Raw genomic sequence first — 16736 nt, 5'->3', positions numbered from 1 at the left:
TTGCCCAGGGAGGCTCTGGATGCCTCCTCCCTCAGCATGTTCAAGGCCAAGCTGGATGAGGCCTTGAGCAGCCAAGTCTGGTTGAGAGGCATCCTGCCCCTGGCAGGGGGTTGGAGTAGGAGATGTCTGAGGTCCCTTCCAAGCCAAACCTCTCTGATTCCAACTACAGCTGGGGGCAGATGCAGAGAATGAAAACTGAGCATCAGAGCTGTGGCTGCAGAACTTCTCAACCCTTATGGGAAGTCAGAACCCAGAACACTTCCTCAGCAGCAGTGTTCAGTGCAGGACACTCCTGGTTGGGGGACACAGACTGCTCAGCAGCAGCCCCAAGCCACCACAGGTCTTACCTCCCTTCCTGGGGGCTTGTGGCTCTCTGCTTCTGAGACAACCCTCAGGGATTTACTTTAGGTTTTGTGTCAGGCATGGACCATGAGGCTCATGGCCAAGCAATCGTTTTGCTTTCCATCCTCCTAATACTTCTCATCAGTCCCCAGTGCTGCTGCAAAGGTGACTGCTTGGCCCTGGCCCAGGCTCTCCTCTGGGCAGCACAGGGTAGGTTCCTGTTAGGTCAACAGCAGCCACTCCACCAGCAGCAGCATTTGAGACAGCTCCTGAGGTGTGAAAAGAGGACAGGAGGCTCCCATGGCTGCAACTCAGAGATACCAAAGTTCTCTCACCAGTCCTCCTTGGCTGGAGGGGATTCAGTGCAACCTGGCCTGGGATCAAGCCTCTGCTTTCTTACACCTGAGCTCTGGCTAGCAGCTGACACTGCTGGCATCCTCTGATAGAAGGCTTCTTACTTTCCCTCCTCATTCCTGAGCTCCTGTTCCTCAGCCTCAGGTTGCCTCTGAGCTCTGTCTTTGTCTACTGCAAACAATCAACAGTTGTCTTCAGCACTTGGCCAGGACTCTCCCCCTTGCAAAGTCAGAGGCAGTTGGGTATTGCTGCCTCTCCTACACCACAGGGTGCAGAGCAAGTCCTCTGGAGCCTCCAGCCTCAGTAGCTGAGAGCTGAAGGTCTTTCCTGGGGATGCTCTGAGCTAACCCCCACCCTTAGCTCTCCTACCAGGTAACCTTACCTGACTCCATGGCACCACCTTCCTCCTCTGGGAGCCTCCTTCCCTTCAGCACCAACCTTGCAGCCACTTAACCACCTCCTGAGAAGAGAGAGTGCTGGAAGACAGCTCTGGGAGGGGACAGGAAGGAGGAGGGAGTGAGAATCTCAACACATCCCCAGGAGCTGCAGGAACACTGAATGGGAGAATTGGAGAACTGAACCACTGGTTCAACCTACCTGTGAGGACACCCAGGGCAGCAGCTGACCCCTAGTGAATGTGTGGCAAGCAAGGTACACATCACCATGACTATCTGACACCCCATGTTGTACAGACAGTTACCAAGCTGTTAGAGTATGCTTTGAAAGGCTTACAAATCAAAAGAGACAACATCCATCAAGCAGAAACAGCACAAACCCCCAGCTGGAACCCCCAGCAGCAGCCAAGGGAGAAACACAGCCACAGGAGCATCCCACAGCCTGCATCTCCCAAAGGGTGACTGCTGCTCACAGCTCAGAAAGCAATACTGGGAACCCACTGAAGCAGCAAGCAGATGCCAGGAGTCAAATCCTCAGCCTGGAGGTCAGCTGCTTTCAGAGTCACAGAATGGTAGGGGTGGAAGGGACCTCCAGAGCTCACCCAGCCCAAGCCCCCCTGCCAGAGCAGCAGCACCTCGAGCAGGTCACACAGGAACTCAGCCAGACAGGTCTTGAATATCTCCAGAGGGAGACTCCACAACCCCCCTGGGCAGCCTGCTCCAGGGCTCTGTCACCCTCACAGGGAAATAATTCTTCCTCCTGTTTCCATGGAACTTCCTGTGCCTCAGCTTCCACCACTGCCCCTTCTGCTGGCATTGGGCATCACCCAGCAGAGCCTGACTCCAGCCTCTGGGCACTCACCCTGCACATCTTGATCATCAGCAATGAGGTCACCTCTCAGGCTCCTCCTCTCTCAGCTACAGAGCCCTCAGCTCCCTCAGGCTCTCCTCCTAAGGAAGATGTTTCACTGCCTTCATCATTTTCAGGTCTCTGTCAGGCAGTTCCCTGAGGTCCTTCTTGACCTGAGGGGCCCAGATCTGGACACAGCATTCCAGATGTGGCCTCACCAGGGTGAGGAGAGCCTCTCTGGACCTACTCACCACAGCACTTCTAATCCACCCCAGGATGCCTTTGGCCTCCTGAGCACATTGCTGGCTCATGGTCAACCTTCCACCAGGTCATTTTCCCCTTCACTGCTCTCCAACAGCTCAGTCCGCAACCTACCCTGGCCTGTGAAGTTGTTCTTTCCCAGGTGCAAGACTCTCCCCTTGTCGTTGTTGAACTTGATGAAACTTCTCCCTGCCCAAGCCCTGCTGAGGGGCAGCACAGCCTGGCTCTGCTTTCCCTTGGCAAATGCCCATCATCCATCCTGGGGCAAACAGCTCAACATGAAACACAACAAGGCAGAGGGGAGCAAGAAGCACCTTGCACCCTGCTGCTGCACTGTGCTAAACTGCTTCTCCTAGACAGCTGAAGCCTCCTGCCTGTACAGCATCACCCTCCTGGCTCTAGCTGACCAGCTGGCACCACAGGTCCCTTCCAGGGGAAGGCATCACCAAGCCATGTTTGCTGCTCCCTCTTATGGGAAAGAGATGAAGGTGCTGCAGCCTGGCCAGAGAAGAGCCATGAGGATGAGCAGAGGGCTGGAGAACCTCTCCTGTGGAGACAGACTTGGAGTTGGGGCTGTTCAGTCTGGAGAAGAGAAGGCTCTGAGGAGACCTTATTGTGGCCTCCCAGTATCTGAAGGGGGCTACATGAGTGCTGGGGAGGGACTTCTTAGGGTGTCAGGGAGAGATAGGACTGGGGGGGTGGATCCAAGGTAGAGGAGAGCAGATTCAGCTTGGAAGTTAGGAAGAAGTTCTTCCCCATGAGGGTGGTGAGAGACTGGCACAGGTTGCCCAGGGAGGTGGTGGAAGCCTCCTCCCTGGAGGTTGTGAAGGCCAGGCTGGAGGTGGCTGTGAGCTACCTGCTGTAGGGTGAGGTGTCCCTGCCCATGGCAGGGGGGTTGGAACTGGATGATCCTGGAGACCCCTTCCAACCCTGACAGTTCTCTGATACTGTGCTTGCAGCATTAATGAAAAGCCACACAGGGATCCAACCAAGCCAGAAAGAAACCTGGCTGTGGGTTATCCTTCCTGCAGCATTCCCAGCTCAGCCCACAAGAGAAAGGATTCAACAGAAGCCACTGAAGGACAAAACCAGGGAACTCCAGGCCAGTCAGTCTCGCCTCTGTGCCTGGAAAGATCATGGAGCAGATCCTCCTGGAGGCACTACACGCTCAAAAGAATAGTGAAGAGGTGATTGGGAACAGTCAGCATGGCTTCACCAAGGGCAAATCCTGCCTGACCAACCTGGTGGCCTTCTATGAGCAGGTGACAACATCAATAGCTGAGGGGAGAGCAACTGATGTTGTTTGCCTGGAGCTGAGCAAAGCCTTTGACACTGTCCCACACCACATCCTGGTCTCCAGGCTGGTGACACATGGGTTGGATGGGTGACCACTAGATGGATAAGGAACTGGCTTGATGGCTGCACCCAAAGAGTGGCTGTCAATGGCTCCATGTCCCAGTGGAGGCCAGGGACAAGCAGAGTCCCTCAGGGATCAGTCCTGGCACCAGGCTTGTTCAACATCTCTGTGGGTGCCATGGACAGTGGCATTGAGTGCACCCTCAGCAAGTTTGCTGATGACACCAAGCTGTGTGGTGCAGCAGACAGCTGGAGGGAAGGGAGGCCATCCAGAGGGACCTGGACAGGCTGGAGAGGTGGGCACAAGCCAACCTCAGGAGGTTCAACAAGACCAAGGGCAGGCTCCTGCAGCTGGGTCGAGGCAATCCCAGGCACAAATCCAGGCTGGGCAGGGACTGGCTGGAAAGCAGCCCTGAGGAGAGAGACTTGGGGGTGCTGGAGGAGGAGAAGCTCAACATGAGCTCTCAGTGTGCACTTGCAGCCCAGAAAGCCAATCAGATCCTGGGCTGCATCAGGAGAAGTGTGGCCAGCAGGGCAAGGGAGGTGATTCTCCCCCTCTACTCAGCTCTGGGGAGACCCCACCTGGAGTACTGCCTCCAGGTCTGGAGCCCCTATTGCAAGAGGGATCTGGAGGTGCTGGAAGGTGTCCAGAGAAGGGCCACGAGGATGATCAGAGGGCTGGAGCACCTCTCCTGTGAGGACAGACTGAGGGAGTTGGGGCTGTTCAGTCTGGAGAAGGGAAGGCTCTGAGGTGACCTCATTGTGGCCTTCCAGTATCTGAAGGGGGCTACAGGAAGGTTGGGGAGGGACTGCTCAGGATCTCAGGGAGTGATAGGACTAGGGGGAATGGAATGAAGCTGGAGGTGGGGAGATTCAGGCTGGAGGTGAGGAGGAAGTTCTTCCCCATGAGAGTGGTGAAGCCCTGGAATGGGTTGTCCAGGGAGGTGGTTGAGGCTCCGTCCCTGGAGGTGTTTAAGCCCAGGCTGGATGAGGCTGTGGCCAGCCTGATCTAGTGTGGGGTGTCCCTGCCCATGGCAGGGGGGTTGGAACTGGATGATCCTTGTGGTCCCTTCCAACCCCAAATGATATTATGATACAACAAACACCCACCACAATTATTTTCTTACCTGAAATTGTACCAGGGGAGGGCTGGGTTCCACGTCAGGAAAAACTTCTTCCTGCAAGAGTGGTCAGGGATTGGCACAGGCTGCCCAGGGAGCTATGGAGTCAGCATCCTGGGGGCATTCCAGAAGCTTGGGGCCATGGAGGGGTTAGGTTGATGGTTGCACTCCTTGACCTCAAATGGCTCTGTGATTCTGTCTGGGATTCCATGTTCCCAGGTTCTCTGGCCCTGGCAAAGCCTCCCCAGCTGGGGCTGTCTCTCGAGTGCCACCCCTTGCAGCTGGGAACCTGGATTCATTCCCCAGCTGAGATGAAGACTGAACCTGAGCACAGTATTTGCAGAAGACTGTGACAGCTCCTGCTCCCCGGGCACACAGGACAGAGACTGCTGAAGAGGCTTCAGGCTTCACAGAGCAAGTTCTCCCTGCAGACAAACTCTAATCCTTATCATGAAGAAGAAACCTTATCACTAAGAAGGCTAAAGGATAGGGGGAGAGCCGGCCGTGCCACCGCCTGCCTCCTCCTTCCCCCGCCCGGGGGGAGCTGGGGCAGCTCCATACATCCAATCCTTGCCTTGCCCCCTGGCTTTCCTTTGATACCTCTAGGACTGCTTTTCCCAGTGCCAACTCCTCTGTGCTCCACTCAGACAGCACAGCTTTGCTCTCTGGAAGCTTTCCTCCTCCTCTCCTTCTCTGCTGGGGGGCAGTGGCTCTGCCAATGCAAGGGGACAGGCAGGTCTAGGAAGCTCTCCTGAACAAATCCTGGGGAGGGAACTAACTGCAGCTGAAGTGGGATGGCTTTGACTGCACCTCTCAAGCTGCTTTTCCCTGGGGAGGCTGTCACACACAGTCTCCCAGCTCAACAGGTAGGAGGCAACACCAACAAGGGGGCAGGAGGTCATTAATCATTATTCACACAGCCTCCAAGCAGGCTTTGGCTCTGTGCTGGGACCCTGGGAGCAAGCACAGCAGACCAGCTTAGACCTTCTCCTGCAGTAAGCCTCTCCCAGACCCAAACATCCCCCAAAGAGAGGTTTTGATCATGACAGGGGCTGGGGATAGAGGCAAACATCCAGTACCTGACAGGAACAAAGCCCCAGAAGCCAAGCCCTTCATCCCATGCTTTCAAGCTCTGCCAACACAGCAAAGCCACCACACAGGCTGTGCCTTTTGCCTGCACTCAGCACCTCAGGGTGTCCCAGGCCCCATGACACACTGCCAGCTGGGTGCCTGCTTCCTTCAGGCTTCTTGACACACACCAAGCAAAGCAAGCAGAGAGCTCCTGGAGCCACAGAGGAGAAGAGCACTTCTGTAGCTGCTGCCTGCATGTAGCTTGCAGCCAGGGCTAAGCTCCAGCCCTTGCTTCAGCCCCTGACGACCCCTCCCCAGCAGGGAAGAGGGCAGGAGAGAAGCCCCACAGGGGGAAGGGATTAAGGAACTCCCCAAACAGAGACCAACGTCAAGGCACAGTCTAGAAAGCGATACTCACGGCGCCGAGGGGCGGCCGGCGCAGCATCCAGGCAGGCAGTCCTCCGGAGCAGACTGAGGAGGAGCCCCAGCAGGAAGCCCGAGCAGAAGCTGCCCTTCCCCCGCCAAACCTCCCCCTTTATACTGCTTGTGGGGCAACAAGCAGCACCTGTAGCCAACTGCAGGCAGCTGTGCTCTGGCCCAGAGCTGCTGGAGTCTGTCCCAGCAAACCAGGAGGGCTGCTAAACTAAGCTCAGCTTCCTAGCAGGACTCCTTTCCTTCCTTTCATGAGGGACTTGTCAGAGCTCCTGCTTTCCAAGCCAGGGTGGTGCTTGCTGGAAGCCAGGCAAAGGAGGGCACAGGAGGTCTGCACAAAGAGGTCCCCACAGAGATGTGAGAGTGGACTCCCCAGCACGAGGCAGACCTGGATGCACTGGAGCCCAGCACAGCCACGGGGATGATGCAGGGGCTGGAGCCCCCCCAGCCTCCAGCACAAGCGGAAAGGAGCTCAGGGTCTACCAGGGGAGGTTCAGACTGGGCATTAGGAGAAATATCTTCAGGGAGAGGTTTGTCAAGGCCTGGAACAAGCTGAGCAGGGCAGGGCAGGGGTGGAGCCCCCATCCCTGGTGGGAGGTAGAGCTGTGCAGAGGAGCTGCTTGGTTTAGCAGCAGGCTGGGTGGTGTGAGCTCAGTGGTTGGACTTGGTGATCTGAAAGGTCTCTTCCAGCCTCACAGTTCTGGGATCCTCTCTCTTACAGAAAGAGAGCTTGAGAGGCCCTGGGGACATTGTGCCTGGAGAAGGCTCAGAGGGGATCTTGTCAGTGCAAGTATCTCCAGGAGCAGTGAAGGAGAGCAAGCCAGCTTTGTCCCAGTGCTATCCAGGGACAGCAGGAGAGGTAGCAGGCACAGAGTGGGAGTCAGGAAAGAAGGTTGCAGCACAGGAACAGCTTTTTTACCAGGAGTGTGGTGCAACACTGGCACAGGTTACCCAGAGAGGCTGTGGAGTCTCTGTCCTTAGAGCTACTCAAAGCTCAGCCCAAGTCCTTAGCACTGGCTCCAGTGAACTGGAGTGGTTCCAGTGGGCTGGTTCTGGTTTGCCTAGGAGGTTGGGCTGGATGATCTCCAGAGGTGCCTTCCTCCCTCAGCCTTGCCCTTCCCAGACCACTTCAGGCAGATGCAAGCTGCTTCACTGGTGCTGGGCTGTGTCCTCACTGTCAGAAGGGCAGCAGCTGCTGAGAGCACAGGATGCCAGCTGAGAGGAGCCCCAGGGCTCTCTGCTGCAGTCACAGGATGGAGACCTGAAGCCTGCTCAGGTTCCAGTCTCAATTGCCCCAGAAGGCCATCATTAAAACAAACCCAGACTCCTCAGTGGGCAATTCTCTGGCCTTGTCCTGTTCTCATCACCTTCCCACGAGTTCACAGCCTTCATTTTCACCTTGGCAGCACAAGAGAGTTGCTCTGTTGGAAGCTGCCCCCCTGGCAGCACAACCAACCCAGAGCCTGCACTCCGTCCTCGCCGGGTTTGTTCCGCGTCCCTGCCGGCTCTGTCCTGAGCCACAGTGACCCTGTGGAGGTGGCAGGCTGTGTGTGGAGGGGGAAACAACACTTCTCTGAGGCTTGGGAAGACCAATGGTCCCCTGAAAGGCAGCTGAACGGAGAAGAGCAGCTCCTTGGTCATCATAGGGCTTCATACTGACCGACTGCACAGCCTGCTGGGACACTGCCCATGCCAAGAGCTGTGCCATGCTCCTCACAGAAGGCAAGGGAGACAGAGCTCTGGAAAGCTTTCAGCTGCTTGAAGACATCAAGTAATAAGCAAACATCCAAGCCACCACCTGCCCAAAGGGGACCCAGAGGCCAGCTGGAGAGGGACTGTTCAGAAGGGCTTGGAGCGGCAGGACGAGGAGCAGTGGTTTGGAACTGGAGCAGGGCAGGACTAGGTTGGACATCAGGAAGAAGTTCCTTACCATGAGGGTGGTGGAACACTGGAAGAGGTTGTCCCTAGAGACATTCATGGTCAAACTTGATGGGGCTCTGAGCAACCTGATGTAGCTGAAGGTGTCCCTGCTCCCTGCAGGGGGCTGGACAAGATGATTGAGGGACTGGAGCACTGCTTTCAAGGACATCAGATCTTCTTCTCTGGCCCTGTCCCACAGCACCACTCCACAGTGACCTCCTTTGGCTTCAGCAAGACTAGAGGAGGTTGCCCAGGGAGGTGGTGGAGGCCTCACCCCCAGGAACTGGGGAGCCACAGCTGGGCACAACACTCCAGATGTGGCCTCAGCAGAGCAGAGTAGAACCTCCCTTGACCTACTGCCCAGAGTCTCCTTGATGCTCCCCAGGGCGATCAAGTCCAACCATTCTCTATCTCTACCAACTCTGCCTGGGTAAAATCCCACCTTTAAAATGCACATTCCTAGGACTGGGATTGGACTGGATGGGATTGGATGGGATGCATTTAGTTGGGATGGGATTGGATTGGTTTGAATTGGATTGGATCTGATGAGTGTGGTTTGGAAGGGATTGGATTGCATGGATAGGATTGGATTGGTGTGGTTTGGAAGGGATTGGATTGCATGGATAGGAATGGATTGGACTGGTGTGGTTTGGATGGGATTGGATTGCATGGATAGGAATGGATTGGATTGGTGTGGTTTGGATGGGATTGGATTGGATTGGTGTGGTTTGGATGGGATTGGATTGGATTGGTGTGGTTTGGATGGGATTGGAGGGGCTGAAGTGTTTGGTGGGATCCCAAGGCAGCCATCCTTTCCTTGCTTTCACTGCCTGCCTGCTCTTCTCCTGATGCCAGGCACTGTGGGAAGCCAGCACAGCTCCGCTGGAGCCCCTTCCCTGCGGGCTGCCGTTGCCATCCTGGCTGCTTTCCCTTTTCCTCCCTGCTCTCCTCTTCATTCATTGACTTTTCCTTGCCTTTCTGCCTCCGAGGTTGCATTTTTGAGGTGCAGGTCCGCAGCAGCAGGGAGCAGGAGTTCAGCTGGCCAGGGGCTCCGGCAGGGCAGCCCAGCTCCGGGCGCAGCGTGGGGCAGTGCAGGCACTCCCCGTGCAGCCTGATCAGATGCAGCAACGGCGGCCAGTGCAGAGAGAGAGGAGCCTCTGTGTAGTGAGTAGTGGAGCTGAGGGGCTGGGGACCACAGGCATGGCAGCAGCCAAGGGGGAAGGGGCTGGGGAGGAGCAGCTGAGGGAGCTGGGGGAGTTTAGTGTGGAGAAGAAGAGGCTGAGGGAGACCTCACTGCTCTCTACAGCTCCCTGAGAGGAGGCTGCAGGGAGCTGGGGGTTGGGCTCTGCTCCCCAGTCTCAGGTGACAACAGAGGAAATGGCCTGGGATGTGCCAGGGGAGGGTTAGGTTGGATCCTGGGGGAAATTCCCTTGCTGCAGCAGTGGTCAGGGACTGGCAGAGGCTGCCCAGGGGGGAGGCTGTGTCTGGTGCTAATGTTGGCTCCTCTGCTGTCCCTCCCCCTCCACAGCTGTGAGTGCCTCCCCGGCTGGAAAGGAGCCTTCTGCACAGAGGCAGTGTCCGTGTGTGACCCTGAGCATCACCCCCCACACCTCTGTCAGCAAGGGGGCACCTGTGTGCCACTGCCCAGCGGCTACAGCTGCCACTGCCCTCTGGGCACAGCTGGGGACTACTGCGAGCAAGGTAGGGCACAGAGAGCAGCACGGGTGAGGCTGGGAGAGGGCAGATGGAGACTGCAGAGGAGGAAGAAGTTCCTGACAGTGAGGGTGGGGAGACACTGGCACAGGCTGCCCAGGGAGGTGGTGGAGTCCCCATCCCTGGAGGTGTTCCAGAAACCTGTGGCCATGGCACTGGGGGCCAGGGTTTAGTGGCCGGGGTGGGGTTGGGTTGCTGGTTGGAGTTGATCACTCAGCCAGGTCCCACAGCCCTTCCTGTTCCTCTCCAAACACCTTTCCAAGCCCTGGCTGCTGTGTTTCAGCTGTTTCCATCAGTGATGCATCCTTCAGAAGCAACCACTCCTCCTGGATGTCCTTTGCCCCCTTCTACATCCGCCACAGGACTCACATCCAACTCCAGTTTCAGCCCCTGGCTGCTGATGGGATCCTGTTCTACACAGCACAGCACCTGGGCTCTTGGGAAGGTAGGGAGGGGGGCAGCTCCTTGGTGTCAGACACCCACAGCAGCCCACCCTCTGCCCTTCTCCTTGCTCCTCATCATCCCAAACTTGGAGCAACCAAGCCATGAAATGTACAAGAGATGTGGCACCCTGGGCCCCTCAGTTTAGGAAAGATGTTGAGTTGCTGGAAGGTGTCCAGAGAAGGGCAACAAAGCTGGGGAGGGGTCTGGAGCACAGCTCTGTGAGGAGAGGCTGAGGGAGCTGGGGTTGCTTAGCCTAGAGAAGAGGAGGCTCAGGGGAGACCTTCTTGCTGTCTACAACTCCCTGAAGGGAGGTTTTATCCAGGTGGGGGTTGGTCTCTTCTGCCAGGCAAGCAGCACCAGAACAAGAGGACACAGTCTCAAGCTGTGCCAGGGGAGGTTTAGGCTGGGTGTTAGGAAGAAGTTCTTCCCAGAAAGAGAGATTGGCCATTGGAATGTGCTGCCCAGGGAGGTGGTGGAGTCACCATCCCTGGAGGTGTTCAGGAAGAGCCTGGCTGAGGCACTTGGTGCCATGGTTTAGTTGATCAGATGGTGCTGGGTGATAGGTTGGACTGGATGATCTCGAAGGTCTTTTCCAACCTGGTTAATTCCCTTCTATTCCTATTCTACCCTTCTCCCACCCCAAAGCCAGAAGGCCCCAGTGCTGCAGGCACTGCAGCCTCTTGCAGTGTGGCAGGCAGGAAAGCACAACACACAGGCAGTATGTGAGAAAGTTTTATCAGTTCAGAATCAAAATATCCCTTAAAATATTTACATTGTACAGTAAAAAGGGTAGCAAAACACAAAGGCCATGTACACGCTCCGGGGAGCACCGCTCACAGGCAGGGCAGGGCAGGGCAGGGCGAGGAGGAAAAGGGGTGGGGAAGGAGGGAAAAATGGGTGAGGAAGAAGAATGGGGGGGAGGGAGAGGGAAGATTGGGGGGGAGGGAGAGGGAAGACTGGGGGGGAGGGAGAGGGAAGACTGGGGGGGAGGGAGAGGGAAGATTGGGGGGGAGGGAAAGGGAAGATTGGGGGGGAGGGAGAGGGAAGATTGGGTTGGAGGGAGAGGGAAGATTGGGTGGGAGGGAGAGGGAAGATTGGGTTGGAGGGAGATGGAAGGATGGGTGGGGGGAGGGAAGATTGGGGGAGGGAGAGGGAAGATTGGGGGGAGGGAAGATTGGGGGGAGGGAGAGGGAAGATTGGGTGGGAGGGAGAGGGAAGATTGGGTGGGAGGGAGAGGGAAGATTGGGTGGGGGGAAAGAGAAGGATGGGTGGGGGGAAAGAGAAGGATGGGTGGGGGGAAAGAGAAGGATGGGTGGGGGGAAAGAGAAGGATGGGTGGGGGGAAAGAGAAGGATGGGTGGGGGGAAAGAGAAGGATGGGTGGGGGGAAAGAGAAGGATGGGTGGGGGGAAAGAAAAATGGGTGAAGAAATGGAAGAATGGGTGGAAAGAAAGAAAAATGAAGGTATGAATGAATGGAAGGAAAGAAAAATGGAAGGGAAGGAAAAATGGGTGAGAGAGAGGAGAGAAATGGGTGAAGAAATGACAACAAAAAAGGGGGTGGAAGGAAAGGGTAGGAGAAATGAGTTGGCTGCCAGGAATCTGATTCTTTTTTTGAGTGTTTAGCTTAAAAATGCTGTTCTGTGTCAGTCAAGTCCAGTTTAAAGCAATCAAACACTGCAGCAGCTCAGCCTCCCACTCTCTGCTCCCAGCCTGGTTGAAGATGCTGAAGAAAAGGACTGAAAAGGACATGGAGTTGATTTCAGCGGCTGGTTGAGAGAAGATCTTCTGTGCAGCGCTGAGGGGGGAGGGTGAGGTGGTGGGAGGAGGAGGTGTGGAGACTTTGGGAATGAGAAAGGGATTTTGGTGGCTGGAGAATTTTTTTGGGTATTAAAAAGAACAAACCCCAAATGGTTTTGGCTGGGTGGAAATTCCGAGTCGTTACCAGCAGTGCAAAACCAAACCAGACCAAGACCGAGGGCCTGGAATTCGCTGCTGAAATGACCTCAAACCAGAAGAGAGCACGGAAGGCAGCAACTAACATTTCCAGGATGTGAGGGAAGCCTCAGCTAGGCCCAAAGGGAAACCCAAAAAAACCCAACCCCCAAAACCTCCCAAGCTTCAGAAGCGTTGAAAGTTTGGAACCGTGGAGCAACAGAGAAGTCGTTAAAAGTATTCTTCCAGTCCCTACTTGTGGTTGGTCTCAGGAGCAAAGGAACTCAGCCTTGGCACCTTGGCTGGGACCAAGGCCCCAGACTGAGTTCTGCAGAGCCCCAAGAATGGAGTTAAAACCATGGCACAATCCTAGCAGGCTTCTGGGGCTGCGTTCTTCTTCCCTCCGCTTCCACACAAAGGTTGAGGCCCTACCTGGGAAGGGTTCTTGACATGGGATTTGTCTGCCTGCGGCCTTTCACCTCTTGCTTTTGCTTCTGTCGCTGTGGTCCCTGTGTCTGTCTCTGCTCTTCTCACTCTCCCTCTCCCTGTGCTTCTCTTTGCTCTTCTCCTTCTCCTTCTCCTCCTCGGGTCTGGGCTTCTCCCCCTTTTTCTCGGGGTTCTTAGTCTCTCTGGGGCTCTTCCCCTCGGCGGCGTGCGGGGACCGCGCTCGCTCCTTGTCTCGCTGCCCTTCCTCTCTGCCCTTCCTCTCCCTCTCCTTCTCCTGGGTCCTGTCCCTGCGCCTGTTCCGCTCAGCCTCCTGCTCCCAGCTCCACTCCTTCTCGTGCCTCTCCTTCTTCTGCTGCTGGGACTCGCTGTAGAACCTCTGCCTGTGCTGCTCGCTCTTGCCCCTGCTGAAGGCCCTCTCCGGGTGCTGGGGCTGCTCCTGCCTGCCCCACGGGTCGCTGTGGCGCCTCTCCGGCCTCCTGCCCTCTTTGCCACCGAAGAAGCTCTCGGGGCCCAGGAACCTGGGCTGCTTGTGAGCCCCTGGCGGGAGCCCCGGGGCCATGGGGCCGGCGAAGGGCGGGGGCTGCCCTGCCAGGTGAGCCACCGGCGGCCAGGGCAGCATGGGGCTCTGAGGGAAGCCGAAGGCAGGAGGGGGAAGCAGCGGCGGCGGCAGGTGAGGAGGGAAGGCAAACATGGGGCTGCTCTGCGGGGGGAAGCTGGGGGGCGCGGGGGCCTGGAACTGGAAGCCGGCTGGGCTGGGCTTGGCGTGCTGGAAGCTCTGCTGGGCGGCTCTGGGCGGGGGGAAGCTGCTGCCCGGGACGGGGCTGGGGCCCTGGGGGAGGAATTCCGAGCGAGAAGGATTCTCTGCCTCGAAGGGAGCCGCAGCTGCCGCCGGGCCCCTCCTGAAGGCAGCCACTGCCTCCACGCCCTGCAGCAGGGCATCCTCCTGGGGCTGCTTGGCATCTGCGGCCGCGGCCTCCGCCTGGGCTGCGGCCGGGCCCTGCTGCACCTCGCTGCCCTGAGCCTCTCCCTGGTAGGGCTTCAGGGCCACTTCTGCAGGAGGCTGCTTGCAGTCTGCCTCTGCTGGCTCAGCCCCTGGGGGCCCCTGGCGCTCCTCTCCCCTGCCGGCCTCCCCTTCCTTGCTCTCTGCAGCCTGCTGGCTGCGGCCAGCTGCCTGCCGCGGGTCCCTCTTTAGGTTAATGAAGGGAGAGGCTTTAGAGGTGGTGGCAGGGGCACCCTCAGAGCAGCCTGCTGCAAGGTTGTTCTCATTGTTTTTTTTCCCTGTGCTGGAGGAGGAGGAGGAGGGGAAGCTGGAACTTGTGGTCCTTCTGACTTCCTGGGCAGCAGTGTCCTTGTCAGGCAGCTGCCTCTTTGGGTCGTTCTCCTTAGCCTCTTCAGTGTCTTTGTTCTGAGCAGAGAGAGTAGCTAAAAATGCATCCGTGGAGACATCTGGAGGCTTCCCCTTAAGGCTCAAGCCCAGCAAGGGCCCAGCACTCCTGGCAGAGGTTGAGGGGCCTGCAGCTGCCGCATCCACAGCTGCAGCAGCGCTGCTGGCTTCTGGGGGGTCAGCCGAAGCAGCCTTTGCCTCGCTGCCCTCGGGAGTCCCCTCAGCAATGTCCATGTCCTCCTCTTTGGAGGCTGCCTGCTCGTTCAGCAGGGGAATGTCTTCGCTGGAGCTTGCTTCTGCCTTGCCGGGCTCCAGCGCCTGCCCCGTGGTGCCCAAGAGGCTTTGGAGAATGTCATCCACTGGCAGGGGTTTATTTGCCAGCTCCAGAGCAGAAGGCTGATTTTCCCAGCCCACCAGGACCCCAGGCAGGAATCTGAGAGGCTTTGGTGGTTCGTGCTTGGCGCTTTCCACCAGGGGCTCGCTGGCCGCCGCAGCATCCTCGGCGCTGGGCTGCTGGGGTTTGTTCCTCTGCTTGTGCAGCACCGTTGTGAAGGAGTTGAAGAAATCATTTTCCTCCTCTTCCTCCAGGCCCAGCTCGTGATGGGAGACCTCAGGCTTGCTTGGCTTGCTTTTCTTCTCTGGTGGCAGGGAGCTCAAGGTGCTCTCGGCAGGCTCATCCGCAAAGCCGGCAGCAGCCACAGCAGGGCTCTGCCTCTTCATCTTCTGGCGGATGATCAACCCCAGCAACAAGTTGGGTCGGTGGACTTCAATCCCTGCACAGAAAGCAGCAGCAGCTGAGCACCTGCTTAGGGCCTGCCTACAGCAGGGGCACCCAGGGCAGGGCACCCAGGAATACAGCCAGGAGGGTTCGGAAAGGCTCTGGAGAAGGAGATTCCACAACCTCTCTGGACAGCCTGCTCCGGGCCTCAGCACCCTCCCAGGGACAAAGCTTTTCCCCTGCTGTTCCTGTGGCACCTCCTCTGCTCCAGCTTGCCCCCAGTGCCCCTTGTGCTGTGCTTGGACATCCCTGAGCAGAGCCTGGCTCCAGCCCTGCACTTCTTTATCACCAGCTATGAGGGCAGCCCTCAGGTTCCTCAGCTCCTCTGCCTGCAGCAGCTCTGTGGCTCTGGGACAGACTCTCTCCAGCAGTTCCCTGAGCTCCTTCTTGAGCCGAGGGGCCCAGAATTGGCCACAAGATTCCAGATGTGGCCTCAACAAGGCAGAGCAGAGGGGGAGGAGAACCTCTCTGGACCTGCTCACCAACCCCCCTACTCCACCCCAGGCTGCCCTTGGCCTTCTTGGCCACCAGGGCACGTTGCCGGCTCAGGGGCATCCTGCTGGCCACCAGCACCCCCAGGTCCCTCTCCCTCCTCTGCGCTGCCCTCCAGCAGCTCAGTGCTGTGCCAGCACAGCTCCCACTCCCAAGCCTGCACTTACCAGGCCCATCAAAAGGCACCAGGTGATGTGGGACTTTGTCAGAGGAGCCCAGGGGGATGAGGTACAAATCCTTCACCTGCTTCATGTTGTTGGCAGCCACACCGTAACGCTTCCTGCTGCTGAAGTAGGCGAAGAGCAAGGCGTAGGAGATCTGATCCTCCTCGGTCACAGGGGTGAAGCGAACCACACAGATCTCCTGGGGCAGGGACAAGGCACAGTGCTGACTGCAGGCATTCATCCATGCACAGACTGACTTGCAAGGCACCTTCACCATCACCCAGTCCCCACAGCCTGCCATGGGCAGGGACACCTCCCACCAGCCCAGCTTGCCCAAGGCCTCATCCAGCCTGGCCTGGAACACCTCCCGGTAGGGGGCAAAGTTTTTGTGTCCAAGAGAGCCACAGGGAGTGGGAGAAGAGCAGCATACAGACCCCAGAACCACGACTAGAGCATTTTAAAGGCTTCCTGACAAAGTGGACAGGAGGTACCCTGAAGTGGCACACAAGCAGGGGTGATGGAAGGCTGGGTGACACTGACAGGGACCTCAGATGAGCTTTGTGAAGGGCAGCAAAGGCAAATGCAGAACCCTGCACCTTGAGATGGAATCATAAACCCACAGCATGGTGGGGGTTGGAAAGGACCTCTAGAGATCATCCAGTCCCACCCCTGGCTGGGTTCAGTGCTGGGGTCAGTTTTGGGCCACTCACTGCAAGGAGGACATTGAGGGGCTGGAGTAGGTCCAGAGAAGGGCAGCAGAACTGGGGAATGGTCAGCAGAAAAGGGCTGGGGAGGAGCAGCTGAGGGAGCTGGGGGTGTTGAGTGTGGAGAAGAGGAGGCTGAGGGAGACCTCATTGCTCTCTGCAGCTCCCTGAGAAGAGGCCGCAGGGAGCTGGGCTCTGCTCCCCAGTCTCTAGTTATAGGAGAGGACATAGCCTGGAATTGTGCCAGGGGAGGGTTGGGTTGGAGACTGGGGGAAATTTCCTTGCTGCAGGAGTGGTCAGGGACTGGCAGAGGCTGCCCAGGGAGTCCCCATCCCTGGAGGTGTTCCAGCAAGCTGTGGCCATGGCACTTGGGGCCATGGTGGGGTTGGGTTGGTGTTGGACTGGGTGATCTCAGAGGGCTTCTCCAACCCAAACCATTCCATGCATCCCAGTGTTCTCTAGCAGCAAGTGGCAGGCTAAGGTTAGGTGATAAGAACACCAAGCCCAGCAGCTGCCACCCATCTCACCCCCCTCACACACACCAGTCACCCACAACTGTCAGGCATGTCACAGACA

The 16736-nt window shown here is 57.6% G+C and overlaps 1 protein-coding gene and 1 long non-coding RNA gene across 9 annotated transcripts in view; both read right to left on the bottom strand.

Moving 5' to 3' along the window:
• Nucleotides 1-1091: 1091 nt before the first annotated feature.
• On the bottom strand, nt 1092-6209 carry LOC137448836 (uncharacterized). Its single transcript, XR_010989230.1, has 3 exons — nt 6169-6209; nt 4686-4736; nt 1092-1156 (listed from the first exon to the last, which is right to left on the bottom strand). It is a non-coding gene; the product is annotated as an uncharacterized lncRNA (long non-coding RNA).
• Nucleotides 6210-10978: 4769 nt separating this feature from the next.
• PHF3 (PHD finger protein 3) overlaps nt 10979-16736 on the bottom strand; it is a 43150-nt gene continuing 37392 nt past the window's right edge. For all 8 annotated transcript variants that reach the window (XM_068153434.1, XM_068153433.1, XM_068153432.1 and 5 more), the window contains 2 exons: nt 15460-15655; nt 10979-14795 (listed from right to left, as the gene is read on the bottom strand). In XM_068153434.1, the coding sequence (XP_068009535.1) occupies nt 12667-14795; nt 15460-15655 (2325 nt within the window). In that variant the 3' untranslated portion in view covers nt 10979-12666. The remainder of the gene's footprint in view (nt 14796-15459; nt 15656-16736) is intronic.

This window comes from Melanerpes formicivorus, unplaced genomic scaffold (assembly GCF_026170545.1).
Source record: "Melanerpes formicivorus ecotype bairdi unplaced genomic scaffold, bMelFor1.0.p_v2 SCAF_26, whole genome shotgun sequence".
Taxonomy (NCBI): Eukaryota; Metazoa; Chordata; class Aves; order Piciformes; family Picidae; genus Melanerpes; species Melanerpes formicivorus.
The sequence above is the reverse complement of the archived record's forward strand: the minus strand, read 5'-3'. Positions and strand labels throughout refer to the sequence as shown.